Source organism: Sinocyclocheilus rhinocerous, unplaced genomic scaffold (genome assembly GCF_001515625.1).
Source record: "Sinocyclocheilus rhinocerous isolate Xijiao unplaced genomic scaffold, SAMN03320098_v1.1 scaffold451, whole genome shotgun sequence".
Classification (NCBI taxonomy): domain Eukaryota; kingdom Metazoa; phylum Chordata; class Actinopteri; order Cypriniformes; family Cyprinidae; genus Sinocyclocheilus; species Sinocyclocheilus rhinocerous.
In genome coordinates, this window is record NW_015657491.1 from 748,894 (window position 1) to 773,747 (window position 24,854).

Below are 24,854 nucleotides of genomic sequence, written 5' to 3' on the forward strand. Positions count from 1 at the left end.
AAATCGCGCCGCGCCGCTGCTCGACGCCGGCCCACATTGAAAATGAATGACTTCCGGCCACTTTGACGCTCTCGACGGCGGCGGTGTGAACGCACAGTAATGCACAGCACCATTTAACTGTATTTTGCTTTAATAATGTAGACCTTCTGCTGTCTAATGATCATGTATCTGTTTTCAGGTGCGTGTATTGCGGGAGAAGCTCGCAGGACATGAGAATCTGCCATATAAAGAAGATCTAGAGACGGCACTTGAGCAGTGTTTCTTCTGCCTGTATGCTTACCCGAGCAAGAAGAGCAAAGCGCGATACCTGGAGGAGCATTCTGCCCCACAGGTAACACGCTCACAATGACAAATGATATGAGCATATTTTACACAATTAACTTTCTGAATGTCACTGATGTGCACAATTCATCAGTATATGCAAGATAAAAAATTTTGTTTTCAAAAACTTTCATCAAAATACCTACTCTGCATCTGAAAACTTTTATGTTCAAATAACCAAGGCAATGCAGACAAAGTAAAATAGTATTCATCACTAATACAACCCTGTATATTGTCCTGCTTCGCTTGGAAATATGTCACATAACAAAGTGACACTGAATGTTGTTTTACATTTACATTCATTCATTTAGCAGACTCTTTTATCCAAAGCTACTTTCAAATGAGCAACACAACAAGCGATTCATCTTAACGAGGCAATAACATGAGAAGTGCTAGCAATACAAAGTATCACCAATGTCTAGAATAGTACAAGCTGGTACAGGGAGGACTATAAGAAATAGTGACAGCATAGAAGGGTTTTTTAAGATTCAGCAGGATGCCATGAAGTGCTCATGGAAGAGATGAGTCTTAAGCTGTTTCTTGAATATTGTCAGGGATTTCAGCTGTCTGGATAGTGTTAGGAAGATCATTGCACCAACAAGGAACAGTGAGAAGGTTCTGGAAAATAATTTTGTATGATATGGTACCTCTCATTCACCGACCTCAGGCTTCTGGAGGGGATGTAGACCTGTAAGAGTGAGTTGAGGTAGGGTGCGTAGCATTTGTCCATTCTGTATGCAAGCATTAATATTTTGAGCTTAATGCTAGCAGCAACCGGTAGCCAGTGCAGTCTCTTTAAAGGGATAGTTGACACAAAAATGAAAATTGTTATGATTTACTCACCCAAATGCCTTTTGTTTTTCGACAGAACTTAAATGAATATATTTGTAATGTTCTCTCATAATTCTTGTCCATCCATTGAAACTCCACACAAACTGAAAATTTCAAGCTTCATCATAAGAATAATCCATGTGAACTTGCTTGAGTGATTTAATCATGTCTTCTGAAGAGACATGATCACTTTATATAATGAACAGATAGGCTTTTTATTCACATATAAACATCGAATATGGTAAACGTAAGCACAAACTTGCTTGTTTGACATGCAAGAACCAATAAGTTTGTAGCAAGCAAGTACGGTAAATTATGACTTGAGTTTTCATTTTTTGGTGAAATAACCCTTTAAAGGGGGCATCGGATGCAAAGCTCACTTTTACGTGGTGTTTGCATATAAATGTGTCTCAGCAGTGTGTGGACACAACCACCCTACAATGATAAAAATCTAGGGATGCTCCGATCGATCGGCCGGAGATCGGTATCGGCCGATAATCATATTTTATGACTCGATCGGTAATCACTAACTTGGCCGATCTCAGGAACCGATCGCAATTTGATGACGTCAACGCGTGACGACGTACATGATGCGTGGGGACATAAATGATTTGGCGCCGCAGTCATGTCATCGCCGGTGTGGAAATGCTATGACGTTTCGAGAAACAATGAAAAATTCGCTGTTTGTCATGTATGTTTTGTATGATGAATAGATGGTTCATTTTTAACAGCAGATTCGGTGACGTTAGAGCTGATCTGCGCCTCACTGCACGCGTCTGCGGCGCATGGGAAACACATCCCACAGCACAACCACCTGAGCCCAACTTCAGTCTACTCATCAACTTTAACTGCGTTTGTAGCCGGCGCTACAGCCAGACTGATAAACAAACACAGACCGGAAGTTAAATTCGGGCCAGGCGCGTGCGCCCGATGAAACCGTCTATACAAAGCTTGAAGCATCAGAATCGGCATCGGTATCGGCCGATCACCATGACAAGAAATCGGTACTCGGTATCGGCTGCAAAAATCCTGATCGGAGCATCCCTATACAAATCCATTCACTCCTTTTTTTTTTTTTAACCCACCAAAAAACCTAAAAAGTCTCAATTATCAAGCCGTTTTGATTTTCTGAGCAGAATGACGTCATATTGCTCAGGCCCCGCCCACAACCACTGACGGACTGTCCCATATTAGCATATCTCCGCCCTCAGCCAGTTGTACACTGTCTGCCATTTTCTCGTAAGCAATGCAGGTGTTTTGTAGTTGGATGTAAAAGTGAACATAAGAGTCTTCATTTTCTCCCGACATTAGAGCCACTGAGGACGCAGTGGATTAGTTCTGTTTTTGATGGTAATGCGCCTAAATTCGTTTATCTACGCAAATCAAAAAGGCTGAATGGCTTTTTTTTGGGGCACAGGCAGAGCATTCTTGATTTGTGACCCAGATATTAATGTAATATTTTGCCAGGTCTGTGCTGATTTAGGAACAATTTAGACTCAAGCAGACTTTTTTTCACAAAATCAATCCATCTGATTTAATTTATTAAACTGAATCAACTTCCAAATTCTGCTTGATAGCGAAGACAGTGAAGGAGAATGTGGTTGATTCACTTGCTTTTCTGTGCCTCTTCTCGCTCAATACACTTTGTGCGATCACTCAATGTTTTCTGCCCACTGAACAGCACTGAATTATGCAAAATAAGGTGTCATAAATGAGTATTGTCAAGCTAACCCATTATGTGTTGGAAAAAAACTATAAATAAAGCTGTAATATTTTAGCTTGGCTATGTTCTGCTACCAAAAAGTGTAGTTAAGTCAACAGTGTTGACTTTCGTTACTCCCAAACATGACTCCAAAGTCTCCTGTGTACATTTTTATTTTATGTCTCGAAGATCTAAGAAGCTTTAAAAAGAGAGAAGGAGAACTGTCCCTGTGCTAATGAAGGTAGGTGGATGTTGGATAGGATGAGCTGGCAGGCTGATTCAGCAATAATTCACTGATTGATTGTCTTTTGGCAGCAAGGAGGGCACATTGATCATTTAGCCACCCACACACACCCATTATACAGCACTGCTCTGTACACAGGAAATACTGTACACACCACCAAAGTACAATACCGAGGTGTTCTGCATCTGTTTCTGTGTCTCTGGCGGAAACGGACCATGCGGTGTAGATGCTACTTACGTTTTTGCAGGCACTTAGCAGATATTGAACTGTGCTTAGTCTGTGGAGCTGTGAGGTACAGCACCATTAGAGGAAAAGGAAAAAGCAAACCACAAAAAAAGTCAGTGTTGGTGGTGATTTTGGTTTTTAGCTTTGGTTATGAAAATTTGCATGCTTCTCAGCTGAATAATCAGTTTTTATTCTTTTTTTTTTTTTTAAGCAGTACTTCACAGTAGAGAATAAAATACAATTATAGGTTTAAAATCAACATTTCTTTTGACTTTGTTTTTTAATCTTAGGTAAATTTAGTGTGGAATCCACAAAGGATACATGCGATCTTAAAAGGGAGCATAATTACAAATGCTGTCGGCCTACTTTTAAAATCAGTATCAGGACAAATTACTTGAAACTGGCTTTCTGAACAAATTAGTTAGTTTCAATCCATAACTCATCCTGAATTCCAGCCACTTTCTCTTCTCTGAATGAATTAACCAACAGTATAATCTGGTTTTATGCTCTTTGTAGGTTTCTTTCATTTATCTGATGCTGCATTGTTAGTGTTATAAATCAAAACTAATCAGCACAATTTTTTTGTGGCCCTGTTATAAACATTCAGCTCATTTCTCCCCAAAAACATTGTCATTATGCCAGTGGGGAAATTGCTTTTTGTTTCGATGGATAAGTGATAATTCTGTCTTTTGTCACTCGTCAGTGTAGTCAAATACTTCTGGTAATGAAATAAATAGCAGGATATTACTGCATGCCTGCCGTTGTTCATATTGCTGTTACTCCTGAGAGGGACAAAAGAGTCTGTTCTCACTAACAGATTGACAGAAATCCCCAGTTAAAACTTTCCATTCATGTGTGTTCAGCAAAATCAGTGACCAAAATTAGCATGGTAATATTTTATGGTAAATCTTAAATTTTTTTTAAAATCCCATTATCAGAGACAAAATTATAATTCAATAAAATTATAATAAAAATCATTTATATATTTTATTATTTTTTATTATTATTTTTTATTATTTAAAATAATTTAAAAAATTTAAATATTTGGGGAAAAAAGTAATGTAATAATAATAAAAATATTTTATACATGTATGTAAATTATAAAAAGTACAGTTTTGTGGTTGGTAAGAAATATTTATGGCTGGTAAAATCTCAATTCGCAGGCAGATTAATAGGTTGATTTAGTGGCAATAAGTTAATGTTGAACCAGTGTGATCATTGTTGACTAAAACTATTAAAAATAAAATTTGTTAACAGAAATAATTCTGAAATTAAGTAAAATTTAATTATTAGATGAAAAATTTCAACTTAAAAAAGCACAAATGTAGCATTCCTAATTATATCACGGCTAAACCTATGTATCTGGACGCATTCTTGGAAGGAAGTCATAGTGAGGGTAGTACCATCTCCTTCCTATACAAGGCTTTAGAATAGGTGAAAAGTCTATCTATGGAGAAAATGTAATCTGCCTGGGAAGAAGAACTTGCTATGGAAATTCCTATTGAAATTTGGGAACAAAGTCTTGAACTTGTTCACAAATGTTCCATTAATGCAAGACATTGTCTTATTCAGTTTAAAACACTTCATTATTCCAAGTGTAAATTACACAAAATATTTTCGAGAAGTATTGCCATTATGCGATAAATGTCAATTTTTAGATTCCAACCTGTCCCATTCCTATGTTATGTGTCCAAAATTAAAAAGTTTTTGGAACAAAATTTTCCAGGTTTTTCCAGACACTTTGGGCACACGTATTGAACCAGATCCTATATTAATCATATTTGGAGTTTCGGAAGAATTTTTGAGACTTACACAGGTCCAACGACATGGGCTAATCTCTGCCAAGAAACTTATTCTTTTGTTCTGGAAAAAAAAAGGAAGTTCCAACATTTAAAATATGTCTGACAGAGCTGATGGGTACACACGAATTAGGTATACCTTAAAAGACAAGATTTTGCTATTTGAAAAAATGTGACCGTTTATTTCTTTTCTGCAAACTTGTGATTACTATGTTTCTGATGCCTACATTACCTGCTTTTATTGTTGGACAGCACTTTTGGGTTGGATGTTTTTTCTGTTTTTCCTTCATGTATATCTGTTAGAATGCAAGTTCTATTTGATTGCATTTCCTGCGGAATTTAAAATATTTAAACACAAAAAAGCATAAATGAAAATTAGAAATATTGCACTGGCAACTAACTAAAATAAAATATGCTTGAAGTACTAAAATTACTAAAACTAAAATAAAAATTAAAGATAAATAGAAATAATTAAACTAAAAACTAATGATGACAAAAGCACATAACAATATAACTAAAACTTAAACTAAAATTTTAATGAAAACTGAATGTATTAAAATAAATACTATAATAATATATAAATAACACTAAAATAAAACTGTTTTGGAATCTGATTACATGGTATTGTTACATCTCTTTTCTTCCGGTCTCTTTCTGTGTCTTTCTCTGATCTAGGTGGAGCTTCATTGGGATGATGCCGTCTTTATGTTTGAATACTTTAAACCCAAGACCTTGCCAGAGTTTGACAGCTATAAGACCAGCACTGTCTCTGCTGACCTTGCCAACCTGCTTAAAAGGCTTTCTGGAATAATCCGAATCTGATTACATGGTATTGTTACATCTCTTTTCTTCAGGTCTCTTTCTGTGTCTTTCTCTCTCGATCTCTGATCTAGGTGGAGCTTCATTGGGATGATGCCGTCTTTATGTTTGAATACTTTAAACCCAAGACCTTGCCAGAGTTTGACAGCTATAAGACCAGCACTGTCTCTGCTGACCTTGCCAACCTGCTTAAAAGGCTTTCTGGAATAATCCCACGTAGCAATGGCCCCACGCTCTCTGTAGATGACGTGTCTGCCTATATCGAAGGAGGTGCTCTGAAGGTATGAGCTCATCGACTTTCATCCCTTCATCTAGATCTTTTTTTATCCGTTCATCTGTCATTGAACCCTCTGGTGCTCTTCGGTCACTTTTGACCGAAAAATTTTCTGTTTTTAATTTTTAAAAGTCACAGCTTTATCGGAATGATACGAAACTTGGTGACTTTTATGGCATTTGGAATTTGAACACACACAAAAATTGAGGGCATGATTCGAGCAGACGAAGTGGTCGTAAAAAAATAGTCACACTTGTGGTCTTCAGTCAAAAATGACCGACCATAGGAAATGAATGGGAAATCCACAAAAACACAATCAGTGTACAATCTACAAATCTGTCACAATGCAGAAAAAAAGTACATAGCAATGACAGGGTGAAACTCTAAAACATCAAGAGTGCCAAACCAACACATCCACTCACACACACACACGCGTACACACACACACATACCTATGAACTGGTGTGACTGTAACAGCAAATATGTAAAATAAAAGCAATAATTCAACTACAATGCAGTAAAAAAGCGGACAGCAAGGAAGAGGTTACACTCTAAAACATCAAGAGTACAAAACAGACACACTCACTCAAACACACACTCACAGACACGCACAAACATACACAATTATACACACTCAAATGAATTGGTATGGCTATAACCATATAGCCAAAAACAAGTCAGAAAACTGAAAAAAGAGGTTGAAATCAGATCAAACCCAGAAGGATTAAGCTCTGATAAAACATTTCTGTTCATTTTTTATTTTATTTTTATAGAATTTTAATGTTTTGTGTAACAAAATGCTTTCTCTGTGTTCAGGTTTGATTGTAGTAATAATAATTCAAAAACTGACGCTTCAAATCAACATTTCAAACAAACAAAATCGAAACCTTTACAAAAAGTTGTCTTTGAGAATGTCTAAATATATATCCAAACCCACAACTTAATAAAAATAAGTATTTGTCTAAAAACAATTAGAGAATTTATAGGCCTTTTATATATAGCTATATAGAAATCTATGGGCTAAACCATGGAATTGCAGAAGTTTTTCTTATTTTACTCCCACCAGATGGCACTAACCTGGCTTCAAAAATGGGATTTTAAAGGCATTGACTCTATTTTAACATGAAATACTGCATTCATTGAAAAGTATTATAAAAATATCTATTTAAAAAAAATTTTTAAATTATTTTTAATGGGCAGAAATTCATCATAATTATTGCATAAATATTAATTAGTGCCATGAAATTATCTCAAAATACAAAAGAAAAAAGAAAAAACATTACTGTATATTACATTGATTTTACTGGGGCGAGAAAATTTAAATTTCAGGTGTGTCAAGTGTGACTCCCAAATGAGGAGCACCAGAGGGTTAAAAGCATTTCTCCTTCTCCAAGGTGCCAGCGCTTCCAGAAGGAGCTTCCCCGGCACCCCTTGTGGTTAATGAGCTGTACTACCTGCTAGCGGACTACCACTTCAAAAACAAAGAGCAGTCGAAAGCCATCAAGTTCTACGTGCACGACATCTGCATGTGTCCCAACAGGTCTGTGACAGTTTTACGTTTGAAGTTTTTACCATCAATGTATTCAGCTGTAGGTGACTTTTATCTCTCCAGGTTTGACTCATGGGCAGGCATGGCACTGGCACGCGCCAGTCGCATCCAGGACAAGCTGAACTCCAATGAGCTCAGGAGTGACGGACCCATCTGGAAAAACTCTCTGGCTGTGCTGACCTGTTTCAAACGGGCTCTGGAGATAGACCGCTCCAACCTCTCCCTATGGATCGAGTATGGTACCATGTCCTATGCCTTGCACTCCTTCGCTTCCAGACAGCTCAAACAATGGAAACACGAACTTCCTCCTGACTTGATCAAACAGGTACTTCTGTTTGTGAAGATGAAGACTCATCTGAGAGCGAGAGAGCCATGAGTGTGTGTTAAACTAGAAATAAGAGACTCTGTGTTTCAGGATTTGTGTCAGCTACTGTTTGTTTGTGTTTAAAGATGGAAGAGCGCAGAGACTCGATGTTGGAGACGGCGTCGCAGTGTTTTCAGAGCGCTTCTCGCTGTGACGGCGATGAGGAGGAGTGGCTCATTCACTACATGCTGGGGAAGATTGCTGAGAAGCGCAAACTGCCGCCCAAAGACTACCTGCAGCTGTACAAAATGGTGATGAGCTAGGCTACAGCTGGCCTGGTGGATAATCTGATTGGCTATTGAGAATGTGTGACATCCATCACTAGGCTTGTTTAGTAGCATTTTCAGACCTGTAGGTTGTTTGCTTTGTTCTAAAACAGGAGCTTAATTTGGTTTGTTTAGCTTCAAGTTAATTCAAGTCACATTTATTACTATAGTGCTTTATGCAGTACAGATTGTGTCAAAGCAGCTTCACAGAGATAAAAAGGAAAACAGCGGAATCAGTTATGGAAATGCAGCTATGAAGATAATTCAAATTCTGCTGTAAAAGAGCTCTTAAAGACAATAGTGTTAATATTTAGTTAAGCCAGTTGAGCAAGTTTAATTAAGTCAGTTTGGATCAAAGCGTACCATAATGTGTCACATGTGAGGGGGTGTTTACATGACATTGTTTTCAACTAAAAACGGAAAAACGGTTTGTGTTTTTATGTGCGTTTACATGACAACAGCGTTTGAGGGCCTCATAGTGCAGATTTTTGAAAATGGTTTCAAAGTGCACGTTTTTGAAAATGATGCCATTATCATCTCCATGTTAATACAAAAACATCATGCACATGCGTATTACTTGTTCAGTCTATAGGCATGCGTGAGTGTTTTTACAAAATGACATTGCCATCTAGTGGCCTGGCATACATAATACAGCATTTTAGCTGTTTTCGTGGATCCGTGTGAATTGGGATCGTTTGTCGTATGTAAGTGAAACTTTTCAAGAATGCTAAGGAAAAGCTTTTTCGTTTTTAGTGCATTGTAATTGCGTAAATGTACCCGGAGTAAAACTATCCTCTCATTGGTCAGAGTGCATCTCTTTATGTTCTGGGATTTGACTCAAGTTAGCTCCATGGGCTTATTTGTGGCTATAACTGAATCTTTTGTTAACACGCACACTTATATGATATCTAAGCCTTCATTCCTGCTCCACCTGATTAAATATATATAATGCATTTGCCATTAACTGTAACCTAATGGTTAGAGAGTCGGACTCATAACCCAAAGGTTGTGGGTTCGAGTCTCGTACCGGCAGGGATTGTAGGTGGGGGGAGGGAATGTACAGCGCTCTCTCCCACCTTCAATACCACGACTGAGTGAGGTGTCCTTGAGCAAGGCACCGAACCCCCAACTGCTCCCCGGGCGCCGCAGCATAAATGGCTGCCCACTGCTCCGGGTGTGTGTTCACGGTGTGTGTGTGTTCACTGCTGTGTGTGTGCACTTTGGATGGGTAAATGCAGAGCACTAATTCCGAGTATGGGTCACCATACTTGGCCACATGTCACGTCACTTTCACTTTTTTTGCTTTCACTTTTTTGTTTGTCTGTTGGATCGGATTGATTTCTTACCACAACCGAACCGTTCCAGAGTTCTGTGTCAATTAGGCTGACAGCAACTTATTCAGGCAATGTCAGACTGATTGTTTTGGCGTGGATCCGAGCACGATTGCCTTGTTTATATATGCCTAAATTATCTGAACTAAAGAAAAAACTAGCCAGGTTCCTGAACAAATGCTCTAAATCAGCCAGGTGTGAAAACATGTAAATCGAACACGCCAACAGTTCAGTTATACAGTTTGAGAATGATTAGGACACTCTGACATAAGTGTACTTTTAGTCACTTGACTGCAAACTCACCTTCAGGTCTGACTCTGTTCTGGTATGAAATGCCTACTTTTCACCGTTCAGTTAGTTCCTTGTGGATAAAATTGTGTGAAATATGTAAAGCCGTTGCTGGGGTTTTGTGTGTGAAAGTGGCTGCTGACCGCCCAACAGTCAGACACGCATCTCATTACAGCCCTTGTGTCATCTCTCTCCAGTCTGCACACTACCTGCATGAGGAGGCAGCCAGATACCCACGCAAAATCCACTACCACAACCCACCGGACCTCGCCATGGAGGCCTTAGAGGTATGTAGTGGAATAGGGCTCATTTACACTGTGGCGTACACTACCATTCAAAAGATGGGGGTTGGTACAATTTTGATATTTTTAAAAGAAGAGCCTTATGCTCAACAAGGTTGCATTTATTTGATCAAATATACATTAAAACAGCAATATTGTCAAATATTATTACAATTGGAAATTTTCTATTTTAATATATTTTAAAATGTAATTCATTCCTGTCATGCAAAACTGAATTTTCAGCATCATTTCTCCAGTCATTACTTCAGTGTCACATGATCCTTCAGAAATCATTCTAATATGCTGATTTGCTGCTCAAGAAACATTTCTTATTATTATCAATGTTGAAAACAGATGTACTGCTTCGAATTTTTGTGAAAATGCTTTCTTTCTTTTTTTTACGATTCTTTGATGAATAGGGAGTTCAAACGAACAGCATTTTTCTTTTTTCTAAAATTATTTTTTTAATTTAAATTTCTTTTCTTCAGTGACCTCAAACTGTTGAACAGTAGTGTATTGCAAGTACTCCCATACTATGAAAAAACAATCGAATACAAGTTGCATTTAAATTCTTCCGGAAATATATCTCTTCTCTTACTTCGGCCAGCTGTTTTTCCGCCTGAGCGCCACCATTCTGAAGTTGCTGGAGAATGAGGAAGATGATGGTGAACAGTCTGAGCAGCAAATGAAGCTTCTGGATTATGAGCTGTTCTTCAACATGCTCTCCGAAGCTGCCGTCGGACCCTTTGCACGCGGAGAGGAGAAAACCACGGCCAAAACCAGCAATGACAAGTATGACCACAAACCTTTTAAGCTTTAAGCTTGGAGGGCCTAAAATTGTCAAACATAGACTAAGATTCTGATTTCAGTTGATTACAGCTCTATATCAACAAACCTTTAAAAAGAGGAGACTGCATTGCCATTGCTGATATTACACACTGTAGTCTTGCACAAGATTAGTAGCAAGCTTAAAGTTAACCCAGCACTCATTTTAGACAGACTTTAAGGCTGTTTCCTCACTTGATTAGATTGCTAAGTGCAGAGTTTTGATGAAGATATTTGTAATGAAATCTGAGAGGTTTCTGTCCCTCCATTACATCCTACACAACTACTAGTCAAAGCCCAGAAATGCAGTAAATACATCTTTGAAGTAGTCCATGTGACTCCAATGGTTCAGCCTTTGTTTTATGAGGCGATGGCAATGCTTTTTGTGCACAAAAATAACTACTTTATTAAACAGTTTCTTCACTTCCACGTTGATCTCAGATGCACCTTCACAAAAGCACCACGATGTGTGTTGTGTTGACATGAGAGCAACGATGTTAAAAGAACCCTACATTTTATAGAATCTTTCCGTGTTTTTGTTTTGTTAGCATAATTTTTTTCTCCCAACAGGGAAAAGCTTCCATCCATTAACGATGAAGACTCGCGCTCCTCGGCTGGCGTGAGTACCTGTCCACAAGCGTTGACCACCTCATCTGTCACATCTGTGGTGGCTCCAACAACTGCTTTGCCTGGTGACGGTGCGGCAGGTGCGAGTTCTCCCCCGTACGTGGTCACTCCGGTCGACCACGATTACATCAAATGTAAAAGCCTGCAGCAGAGGCACAGGCAGGGGCAGGAGCTCCAGCAGCAGCAGCAGCAGGACGGTACAGTACCAGGGCCAGAGAATAACTCACTCACTCACTCATGCACGGGGGAATGAGGATGATGAAGCTTACAGTATTCACCACTATTAAATCTGAATTATGGGCTCTGGTGTACAATAACATCTCCTCCCACCCCTCTTCTTACCATCTGCACCAGGCCTTAGAGGATCATGGGAAAATGGGCAACATTGCTTACAGTGTCTCAGCATTTTTTCCCCCTTTCTTTATTCGCTTTGCTTCAGTTACACTTTGTCATTTCTTGCCTTCAGGTAATGAAATCAGATTTTCAGTCAGAATGGTTTACATTCATTCTTTACATTGTTTACGCTGCTGAGTTGCCTTCACATTTTGTGTTTTTCACCGTTTTATTTGCACTTGACATTCCTGCATGAATAATGAATGTGCTTTGCACTTGCTGCTCACCCAGTAAATCATGTATTCTCTGCTGACCTTGTGGTGTAGGTAACCTAAATTTCAACATGGTTGGCCATTTGTTACATTTTAAATTAATTAGGTCAGAAGTTGAGCAAGAGTGTAGTAGAAGCTTCTGAGCTATGCAGTTTTGTTCGGCCTTATTGGAATAATACACATACATTTTTTGGGCTGTCATGATTTCTTCTCAGTGCTCTATATCTGCTTCCTTCCTATCTTGTAAATTAATCTTAGTGTTCAGGTCTTCAGAATTCTACTTGGTATTCTGTTATCAAAATGAAGTAAATTGACTTAATATCTCATTAATTCAACTTAGTAAGACAACTTGATATTTTTGTAGACTTGATATATTGCTGTCTCAACTTAGTGTTGTGCTAGTTTTCTTAGGAAGTTGACAGTGTCTTATTTCAACAAGGTAAATTATTTCAGCGCAGTAAGTCAAATTAATATCTTGTCATTTCAACTTAGTAATTAATTTACATACAGTAAATGTAAGTCAACTTCGTATCTTATTTTTGATGTAGTATTTTAATGTTTCATCTTAGTAAATCGACTATATCTTGAAAGTGTTTCATGGCAACTTAGTGAATTCACTTCATATTTCTTTGTATTTTTAGTAAGTATTTTTGTAGACTTGATACATTGCTGTCTCAACTTAGTGTTGTGCTAGTTTTCTTAGGAAGTTGACTGTCTTATTTCAACAAGGTAAATTATTTCAGCGCAGTAAGTCAAATTAATATCTTGTCATTTCAACTTAGTAATTAATTTACATACAGTAAATGTAAGTCAACTTCGTATCTTATTTTTGATGTAGTATTTTAATGTTTCATCTTAGTAAATCGACTATATCTTGAAAGTGTTTCATGGCAACTTAGTGAATTCACTTCATATTTCTTTGTATTTTTAGTAAGTACTTAGTTATTTCAAATCTTTTGAAAAATAAAATGTCAAAAGTTACTGGTTTTTAATTTAAAATGTTCTTGTCTTTTTGACAAAAGTAGTTGATGTCATTGTCAACTTAGTAAGTTGACTTTGTATCTAGTTATTTTGACTTTTCCTTTGTTTCAACACAGTAAGACAACTTGGTGTCTTATTTCAACATAATATTTCATTGTTTCAATTTTGTATGTTGAAATAATGGGATACACATCTGGCGTACAAAACTGAAATAATGAGAGACACACCTGGCTAAGTAGAAATGATGAAATGCTAAGCATGAATGACAAGTTAGTAAAAGAGACGTCCACTTAATATTTGAACATACTATTTAATTATTTTAATTTTCAACTCACAGGTTTTCACTTCAGTAAAACAACCCTATATCGATCAATTTGTGACATATTTATTGAATATTATGATTATACATAGTGCCACTACCTTTACATGTATGTATTTAGCAGATGCTTTTATTCAAAGTGACTCACAAAAGACAAACATAAGCAATTTTTCAAAGACAACAGTTTATTCCTTTTTAAAATCTTTTTAAAAATCTTTTATTAGAGCCCGACCGATATATCGTTTTGCCTATATTATCGGCCGATATGAGCCTGTCGCAGATATATCGTATCAGCGAATATGCCGCCGATATGAAATTTTTTTTGTAGAACATATAACGCAGATTAAATGCTTCTGAATGGTGTAATTACTTAGTTTGTCCAGCAGAGCGCTGTCCGCTGCTTCAAATTATCCGCCTGCTACCCACCCGCACCTATATTTGATCGTCACATTACAAAGATTCTAATTCTTAGTTTTGCATGATGATATGATGTATGGATGGTTCATTTGTAACAGCAGATTCAGTGACGTTAGAGACTAGAGCTGATCTGCGCTTCACGGCACGCATCTGCGGCGCATTAAATCCTGTGTTACGGCTATCTTTTATAATATCAAACAAGCTAAATTTTCTCTCTAATGTTTAAAACGTCATAGTACGGAAGTTCTAAGAGGCCATGGGTTATGACTATTTTTCTTTCTTGTTTTCTTGTGATCATGACTTAATTATCTCATGATCTCGTCATAAGTTTTTTTTTTTTATAACAATGATTCTTTGATTTTTTTAAACACGATGCGTTGTGAGTCTACATTACAAATATGTCGCTAAAGAGTGTCATAGACAAACACAACATAATCCCCACTTATTAACTAACAATCATGCACTTCAAAGATGCATAAAAAATATATAGGTGCAAACAGAATACTACACAGTGACGTCAACATTGCTTTTAATAAGCAGTTAGTTTAGTACTACGCCGAACGCTATTGCGGTAGTGAAACTTTGATGAGTCAAACATCTAGCAGTAAGAACGATTACAAATATGTCGCTAAAGAGTTTCATAGACAAACACAACATAATCCCCACTTATTAACTAACAATCATGCACTTCAAAGATGCATAAAAATATATAGGTGCAAACAGAATACTACACAGTGACGTCAACATTGCTTTTAATAAGCAGTTAGTTTAGTACTACGCCGAACGCTATTGCGGTAGTGAAACTTTGATGAGTCAAACATCTAGCAGTAAGAACGTAACGATAACAGATACACTTTCAACAAAATATTCATATTGATTCAAGCGTTTAACATTTATAAGTTAATTAAATGTCAGTAATGAACAATACTGCACAAATTATAGTGATCATGAAGAAGGTCCTAATTCTGTCCCAAACGCATGCAGTAAAGTGGACATACAGTATACAACACCCCATCAGTTATATTCAGTTATACTGCCACCTGTTGGCACAGCTGTGTAACTTAGAGAACAACTTTTGTTATGTCGAGATCACGAGAAAATTAAGTCGTGATCACAAGATAACTTATGTCGAGATTAAGATGAAGTCATGATCACGAGAAAACAAGAAAGAAAATAATAATCCGTGGCCTCTTAGGACTTCCGTAGTGCTCTTTGTCAGCTTTCAGCCTTCTTATACTGTGGTAACTTCTATCAGTTTTCAGGTTTAGCCATGCTTTTGAGAGGTCCAGCATAACAAAACTATTATTCCAAAATAATGTTAAAATCAATTCTTCAGTGAGAAGCAATTCATTTCCAGTTCACATAGTTGGAATATTTGAGTTTCAGATGTTTTTTGTAGTAGTTTGAAAGGGGGCATTGCATAGGACAGTTGATTAAATATTGCTGTGGCCTGTTTTGATTAAATGGAGTCAGTATTTTTGAAACTGTGTCAGAAGGGGGTGTTGGCCTAGTTGCTGGAGTCAGTTTCAGCTTGGTGTGTTCATTTTCTGAAATACAGTTCTTAGATTTAGTCACTTCAGTCTTTAGGTGGATTGTCAGGGGCTAAACTTCTGCTCAGCTCTTGTTGTGTTCATCAGAGCTTAGGCTAAATAGCATGTGGCTTGCATGGCTGTCAATGGGCATTGGGCATAGTGTAAAGTGTTTCACAATTTATGAAATATTATCATTATAATTGGTAAAAACATAAAAATCATATAGATGTGTCGTATATAGTAGGAAAGGTCTCAGTTAGTAGAATGTGAAAAACCTCAGACTCACATATAAGGGGGCTTTCAAACATGGTGTGATCTTTAATTGCTAATGGAATGTAATATGGTTCATTTTTAACCGAAACAGTGCAAGAACATGCTTCATGTGTGAGCGACCCCTAAGAGATGTACTGTTTTCTTTTTATTTATTTATTGGCTGTATTTACTTTCTCTGTGTCGATAATCATTTTTATTTTCTCAGTTATTTGTGAAGTGCAGCATATGACTTGCTAATGGAATGCAGTGGTAATGGACAGGGTTGGGAGGGTTACTTTTAAAATGTATTCCGTTACAGTTACCAATTACTTCATTAAAAAAGTATTCAGTAACGTAATCCAAGTACCACAATATAAAATAATGTAATCTGATTACTTTTGGATTACTTCGTCACATATGTAAATAAAGTCAAAAAAGCAATATCCGAGTACTTTTATTGAACTATGACTTTAAAATTAAAACTATTAAAAACTAGTAAAAACTATTTGAAATTATTATAAATCGCATTGCAGCCCGTATATATATATATATATATATATATATATATAATTTTTTTATTTCTTTAATGTACAAGAAAAAAATATATAGTTCATACACAATATTAAAAAAATTACACCATATACATTTTTAGTCTATTTTAAAATAAGCCTACATGTCGAAATATAAGTGAAATGCTATGATCTTTCTTTATTTCAGTGACTGATCCGGGGTGTGGGGACTCTCGTGTTAATTTCTAAATTTTCCAGCTCATTTTCCGCTAGTTACTAGATTTTTGTATCCTGATTACGTAACGCCGTTACATGTATTCCGTTACTCCCCAACCCTGGTAATGGATGCTTTATTTAAGCTTGAGCGCTCATGATGTAAGTTGCTGAAAAAACAGTGAAACAGTGCAAGAACACACTTCATGTGTGAGCGACCTCTAAGACACGGGTACTGTATTTTTATTGCTGATAATTGTTTTCAGTTTTCCAGTTATCTGTGAATAATATAGTATATCCCACTAAATAAGATATTACTAATAATATGTAGTGCAGCCCTGATTCTTTTCATGTTTTTTTTGTTTATTTAGTCATTTTTTTGTGGCTGGCCTCATGTCATTGCCTCACTGAAACCACAACGGCTTGCTGCAGATTTGAAGTGTGATTTTTTTTAAAGGTGAACATTGTGACATGTTGCCCATATTCCTCAGTCGCTCCCATGGCCTGCTTTAGTCTCCCTGTCTCCCTGCTGCCTCCTGCCTGCTCCCTTTCTGCCTGCCTCTGACCTGCTTCCCACCTGCTGCTTCTTAATGGGTGCATGATGGGTCAGCTCCCTGATTCAACAAAGACTTCCCACAATGCACTCCGCACTGCTCTGTGTGCAAACTGACATTAGACCAACGTGTCTGCCGTGGCTCACATGTGTAAGGGAGATTGTTCTTGTGGGTTGTTCTGAATAATGTGGTTTGGTAAAGACAGTGGGAAGCTTAAACGGCTTTTTCTGCAAATGTTGGTGAGTGGATGAGTTTAGCGTCTTTATCAGCTGATACAACAGTTCAAGACCTGATGAATTCACTCTCCTTCTGTATGATTGTTGATTTTAAAGGCCCCAATATACTCGCAGTGAAGTTCTTTTTGTTCTTCGCTCTTTTTTTTGTTCTTTCTATCTCAACACTGTGAGAACGGCATTTAGATGAATATGTAAATATGTGTGTTTTCCTCTCGGTTAAAAAATAGACAATTAATTGGAGATTTGCATGTCAGTGAAGGCGGAGCTCGCAAACTCCCGAAACGAACTAACGAACGAAATTTGCTTCGGCTTAATTTTGTTTGAAATGCTGTCACAACAGTTCAAGTCTTTGATTTCGCTTGAAGTATATCGGGGCCTTAATGTGTCAATGTCATGAAAACACGTGCAGGTCTTATTTCACCTCAAAATCAAAAGAAAAGATATTCTGAACGAAGATGATGATGCCTGGTTTTGCTTTGAGGCATCATTTTCAACACAATTTTCCCCCAAAATGTGGTGAAATATGACTCAGAAATAACCTCTAAAAGCTGCCCATTTCTCAGCACAACAGATAATGAAAGATCTCCTCTATTCACACTACAGCGGTACACAAAATATACAACTGTATGACTTTTCTCCAGGTTATGAAACGTGTTCTAAACTGAATTTCCTCTACAGCTGACTTCTCACGTGACCATGACTACTGCCTGTGTTTCTCTGCTTTGCGGCCAGGATCTGTGTATGGTACAGACGCCCTTCCTCGCACAACCGATAGTACGAAACTACTGGCTCGCCTATCATTCCTCAAAAGCAGAGCTTAAGTTCCCCAACGAATAAACAACTGATGTGTGTCCAAAGGTCAAGAACCCTGAACACCATAGAGCTCAACAGTGACTATGCACTTAGTTTTACAGAGGGCTTGGATTCCATTTTCCCCACTGGAATTTCAAAGATCGTTCAATACTTAATAGATGAAAGATTTCACCCCACGCAGATTTCACAACGGGGTCAACTTGGTTGTGCAGATTTGCCATGTTGACAAACAGTATGCTGTTTGGTTTGAAAGTGACTTCTGTGTGAGCTGTGCTTTATACATCACTACACTATAAACAACCATTTTATCCAGCAAAATTTTGCTAATGTAAACGGACCTTAAGAGCAACTTCAGCCTTTAGCTAACATTATGTAGCTAACCTCCTGAAATATGGTATGTTTAATGAATTTCACTGAGAATGCGCAATTAAACACTTTTTACATTTTTGTTTAAGTCTACATTAGAAAAATATTTCATGCTTAAGAGCTGTTTCACAAAGAAGATTTTTTTTTTTTTACTTTAATGACCTTACTGTTGAGCTCATTATTCTGATTGTTTTAATTCTCAGCATTTATAACTGACACTATATTGGAATAACAATAACTGTATTGGAGCTATAGTTTGGTTGTGCGCTCTGCTTTTGAGGAAAGTGACCCCAATATTCACTGTTCTAATATTTACTGTGGGTCACATCAAAGAATATTATGCAGTAACACTTGACCTTTTCAAAACAAAAGCCCTTTTCTTCTGTGCAATTAATGTTACAGCACTCTTACTCTGTTGATGATTTCTCCCCTCAATCGGATCAGTCTTTTCTGCACTGAAACGCCTGTCATTTTCCCTGTCTAGCACTTCCCAGCACATAACCGGGTCCCGTCTAGACCTTCTTTGTGTCTTTGACATACTCTTGAGCTCCTGTTGAAATCTGTAGCAGACCAACTAACGGGCCTCCTGGCAGTGTTGGCCTATAGCTGCTAATGCGCTCTGCAGGAAGCTGCAATTTTGCGCTGACACAGCGCCATTTTTCCCCTTCACACTGAGTGTGCGGGTGCGTTGGTGTTCTGTGGTGGAGGGGAGGGGGGTGTTGCCATCGCACTCTGTTGTGTCATGGAGGTGATGGTGTGTGCTAATGAATTTCTACTTTCCACTAGAAAACTTACACACAACTGCATTCATGCACACCATGGAATTTGAAATCACTAACAAACTCTAAATTTTAGCTAACATGATGATTTCCATGCTAGTCGTACCTGCAAATGTTCAAGTTGGTTGAGTAGCCTTTGTTAAAGCAAGAATCCTCTTTGAAAACAAAATAACTGTGAAATTTCCAGATAAGAAAAAGTTTTTCCCAGCAGGAAGCATCGTAATTCATTTACTGTAGCAGCGTCTCATCCCGCGTTTGAGGAGAATAATGGTAGACGGGTGTTATTTGCGCACGCACCAGCAGGTGGCTCACGTGAGTCAACATGAGTGTCAACAGAACCAGGAACTATGATGAAGCAGCGCTAAATATAGCGTTATTATGTCAAAATACTCATTTATTCAATTTTAAATTAAACAAATGTAATCCTGATAGTATTCCCACTTTTTAGGGGCTTTTTCTGCTTGTTTGTGGGCAGCACAAGAGGAATTACATTAACTTTCTTTTCTGGGCTTGCTGAAAAGCACAATATTTTCAAGCGCTTTGCTCTACCTCAGGAGCAGGCTGATTCGACACCGCATTGAAACATGCGCCCTGTAACCTCTTACCTCAGACCTGGATCAAAACCACTGTACCTGTTAAAGGAATAGTTCATTTAAAAAATGTAACTTCTTTCATTAATTACTCACCGTAATGTCCTTCCAAACCTGTATGACTTAAGCGAGAAAGTCCATTCATCTGTTTGAATATGCAAAAGTACAAATCAGGTATGAGAATTACTGTGAAAGGAAATATCAACAGTGAATAACTACTTAAATTTTAATCTTTTTAATTTCCTCACAAAGCAGAAGACTTGGAATATAAGTCATAGACAACTTTTTTTTTGTGTGCTTTTTTCCCCTTTTTAACAGTTTGTCCTCATTGACTTTCAGAGTAGGTAGAAGCAAAACATTACAAAATTTTGTGTTCTGCAGTAGAAAGTTAAGAGCATATGGATTTGGTTGAGCATGAGGGTGAGTAAATAATGACAGAATTTTTGTTTTGTGGCTTAAAGGGATAGTTCACCCAGAAATGAAAATTTGATGTTTATCTGCTTACCCCCAGGGCATCCAAGATGTAGGTGACTTTGTTTCTCCAGTAGAACACAAATGAAGATTTTTAACTCAAACTGTTGCAGTCTGTCAGTCATGTAATGGCAGTCAGTGGGCTCCACGGCTTTGAGAGTAAAAAAAACCATACACAGACAAAACCAAATTAAACCCTGCAGCTCGTGACGATACATTGATGTGTAAAGACACAAAACGATCGTACAGTATAAGTAGATGCCTCATTAGTGACTGTTTCTATGGGCTGCGATATGATCCAAAATGGCGGACGCGTCAACGTATCTGGAGCGGTCGAATAGGGCATCTATACATATCTATGATAGTAGACGCAAATGAGGTGTGTTTTTCCGTCTACAAACCCGAATAGGATTTTTCAATTGGCTTTTGGATTATTGCAGAAAATAAGTTCAGTTACCAACAAAAGTTTATGATTCTTACACGTTTTGTTCACAAAAAAATAGAAAATTACATAAATGGCGAGTAAGCGTCATCTCATAAATAACTGAAAATTTGGTCAGTGGCGGGGAAAGAGTTGAAATCCACAAGTTGGAAAGTTTGAGTTAAAATAGTTTGCAAGATTGCGATTATAAACAGAACAAGGCAGTAAAAGCAGACTAATGAATAGATTAGTTTACCCGTTCGATTTAATGTTAAAGAAAGCATTTGTAGTCCCACTAGTAATTACATATTTCAAGACATGTAATATCTTTAAAAAAAATCACAAGTGGGATATTACTGATGGATTTTATGGCATAGAAAAACATGGGTATATCTTGGGCTTGTGTTAAATACAGACCTTATTTCAGGCATTTAACCAAAAATTCACTTTCTAACTGGTTTCCGAGTTTTAGGACTCATTCTTGCAGCATTTTATTGCTGTTCCTTTAATTTGTAGAAAGTGATAGCAAATGTTCTCAGATACAAAATTCTGATTTCCCTTTCTCCGTGTTAAATTCCAAAACCTTGTTCCAACATAAGCCTGCCTGCTCTTCAGGAATAGCTACATTTGTAAATCTGTCAATCCAGCAAATGTTTCCAGCCTTGTGTTCATTGGAGGTTATCACACAAATGGGATCCGTGTTGATTGGTGAATTGTGCAAATTGGGCTACTATGAAACAATAAATGAATAAAGGGTCTTTTTCATTACATGAATATTTACAAAGGACTGAAGAGGACGCTCTTGTTGAATGAGTGTAATTGTGTGGTATATTTTTTCCCTAAATCAGAGCAAAGTCAGGACAGCGTTGCTGGCATGTCGGACTCCAGCTCCTTGCAGGATGTCTTCATGGACGCCACCAGCTCACAGGACAGCAGCCACAAGGTCGATTCTGGGAAGTGTAGTATTTTTCCGGAAGAATCAAATGCCACTGGAAAAGAGAAACCGGCCACAGCAGAGGATGCAGGTATTGATCCCAGTTCTTCTAAACACGTACTTAATGCACATTTTGGAAATAATTTATGATTTATGAATTTTTAACCCTGTTACAATAACAGTATTTATTGTATTTGCGGGAGCAAATAATTTGAATTATTGTTCTGTCTGTGGAGCTCAGGAGTGACTCTCGAACTGGTTAACACATGGTTACAATCATAATCATAATCATGATAAAGGTGGCTGCCAACAGATTAACCAGTAAATACTTAATGGTTATTAGGCACATCTCCCGTCATATTCCCATTATGGTTAAAAAATCTAATTATATTTGCTTAATTGTGGTCAAATGTATTTAATATTTAGCATTTAGTATTAATATTTACCATATTGTATTCTTATATTTTTGTAAACACTCACCAACCCAAAACTTTTGTACCGTTGTATATAAATATTGTAATTAGTTTTTTGTTTAATATTTTTTTTTTATGAAATTATTGAATAACTCTAAAAATAATTGAATGTAAAATGATCTTAATTGTCTTGAAAATGTCTTAATTTTCTTTAAGCTAAAAATTATTTCAGTCACATTTTTGTATGGGGACCAATTCTCACTATTAATTAACTATTAACTACGACTCCTAATTTTCTGCTTATTAATAGTTAATAAGGTAGTTGTTAAGTTTAAGTATGGGGTAGAGATTAAGGGATCTAAAATTAGTTCATGCAGAATAAGGCATTCATATTATAAGTACTAATAAACAGTCAATATACTAGTAACTTGTATGCTAATAAGCGACTAGTTAATAGTGAGAACATGTCCTTAAAATAAAGTGCTACCATAATTTCTTAGCATTTTCTTTTGATATTGGATTGAAATAAAAGCCAGACATGTTCTTGACAGTTTTCCTGAAATTCAGCCAATATCGGTCTTGCCAGGATCACAAAACACAGTGGATTATCATTTCCTACTCTGTTGCTTTTTACAATCAAGTTCCTCTGCCCTCTTAAAATCCCACAGGCCCCTTGGAGGACAAGAACATGGATATCAGCTCTGCCACACTCTCTCAAGAATCTTCAGTCACACAAGAGTCTTCAGACACCACCTTATCCATCACCTCCCCTGAGGCCTCTGTCCCCAAAACCCCTACCACAGACACCCCGACCCAAGCTCCACCTCTGCCACTGCACTCCACCCAACCACACAGACCCCACCCTCAGACCAGCTCCTCCACTGAGTGCAAGCGCAGGCCAGAGCCGCCGCCTCCGCTGGAGGTGATAGAGTTGCCTAAGTGTCTGCCGCCGGGATGGCGAGAGCAGAGGAAAACACTAGTGGAAGTGTGTGTGAGGTCTCTCTTCCTGTGTCTGAGTCGCTACCCGCAACACTACAAGAGTCTCTATCGTCTGGCCCACCTGTACTCCTACAGCAAGAAACACAAGGTGCGCATACACACACACACACACACACTTTGTACACACACCTCACAGTGTATCATTTCTGCACCACTGAAATACAGGAATGCAAACTTGCATGTGGTCTGAGACAAATGAAGTAGAGATCTTTTTTTTTTGTTTTATCTCTAAAAAAATAATCAGTGTTGTGCAAGTTACTCTGGAAATGTAATTCAATTACTGATTACTCCTTTTAAAAGTAATCAAGTTACTGTTCTTATTACTTTATTTCAAAAGTAATTAGTTACATCAAAAGTTACGTTACTTTTTTTCTGTCCATCCTTGAAATTTCCATGAAATAGTAAGTTTCGTGTTGCCTAGCCACAACATTCCAGCATAAACGCTACCGATAAAATATTATTAATGTTATTAAAGCATCAACATTCACAAACCACTGTTATTTTTAACTAAAAGCAAGCATAGGCTGCTGCGTGCATGGTTTGGCATGGCAGAATGCGAGCAAAGAGCGCTCCCTTTATAATCTCTATTAAAAGCTGACATCTCAGTTCATCACGATCTCACAAAGCTCTGTTATAACATATAGTTTTCTTGTTGCTTTTGTGCAATAGATGAATAACAATTTATTTGTTTTTGGATATTTTATGTTTAGATATTTCTATTTTGCGTGAGTCCAGCGAATCATTTTATTCTCCCGCATCCCGCTCACACACGAGTCTCTACCCACCCACACCCGCCCATCAAATCTCATCCCGCGCCGCACTCTGTTGCGTCGGGTCCCGCGGGAGTGCAGGTCTCTAATCCACTAGCACTGGACTCGACAGTATAAGTTGACGCACTGCTCTCCGCGCCCAGTACTTTCTCGAGAAGTTTTACCGTGCTGTGCTGCTCTTTCAGGTGTTTTAAATAGGATGTGGAGTTTTTCACGGTTGAAAAGATTTTCTTCGCCCCACATAATTGGCAACGCACAATAATGTTCTTGCCTTTGACAGAAATAAATTCAAAATAGAAAGTGTACTTTTCTCTCTCCAAGCTGAGTTTTTTTTTTTGGTTGGTTGTATCCGCCTCGCAGGCGCTTACCAGTCAAAGTAGGTCTCAGGTAGAGGACGTCGCGTGTGCTACACCCTTTTTACAATCTTCTGTAGATGATAAAACAGTGCATTGTGTTGGCAATGATGTAACACAGCGGGAACATATAGAGACCTTGACTTGGAACTATACTTTAATTTTTATTTTGGAAATTATAACATGTTAAATTTCTCTGTTACTAAAAAAGAAATCAAATTACTAATAAGTAATGCATTACTGCCCAACACTGAAAATAATAATATTTATTAAGTAAATTTTCTTCCCAGGGGTCGCATCTTTTTCACCCATGATGAATGAGTTTGCAACCCTGTTGTGCTAATGTATTTTGGTGAAATTCACAGTTTTGACTCGGCACATTTTTCTGAAGGACTACAATAAACACTAAAGTTTATTAATTACTACATAGTTCAAACTTTTCTTCTATTTTACAGATTCTACCAAACCTGTCAAGTGTCATGTAACCAAACGCATAGTCACGCAACAATTATTATTAGTATATTAATAATTTAATATTAATAAAATGTCAAGTAACATCATCTTTTAAAGTACTACATAAA

General features: G+C 37.5%; 1 protein-coding gene across 1 annotated transcript in view; it reads left to right on the top strand.

Moving 5' to 3' along the window:
- cabin1 (calcineurin binding protein 1) overlaps positions 1 to 24,854 on the top strand; it is a 116,814-nt gene that overhangs the window by 15,154 nt on the left and 76,806 nt on the right. Inside the window, exons 20-30 of the mRNA XM_016528961.1 lie at positions 179 to 331; positions 6,016 to 6,222; positions 7,610 to 7,755; positions 7,828 to 8,089; positions 8,215 to 8,379; positions 10,211 to 10,300; positions 10,902 to 11,086; positions 11,690 to 11,943; positions 18,043 to 18,108; positions 21,653 to 21,829; positions 22,820 to 23,238. Of these exons, the coding sequence (XP_016384447.1) occupies positions 179 to 331; positions 6,016 to 6,222; positions 7,610 to 7,755; positions 7,828 to 8,089; positions 8,215 to 8,379; positions 10,211 to 10,300; positions 10,902 to 11,086; positions 11,690 to 11,943; positions 18,043 to 18,108; positions 21,653 to 21,829; positions 22,820 to 23,238 (2,124 nt within the window). The remainder of the gene's footprint in view (positions 1 to 178; positions 332 to 6,015; positions 6,223 to 7,609; positions 7,756 to 7,827; positions 8,090 to 8,214; positions 8,380 to 10,210; positions 10,301 to 10,901; positions 11,087 to 11,689; positions 11,944 to 18,042; positions 18,109 to 21,652; positions 21,830 to 22,819; positions 23,239 to 24,854) is intronic.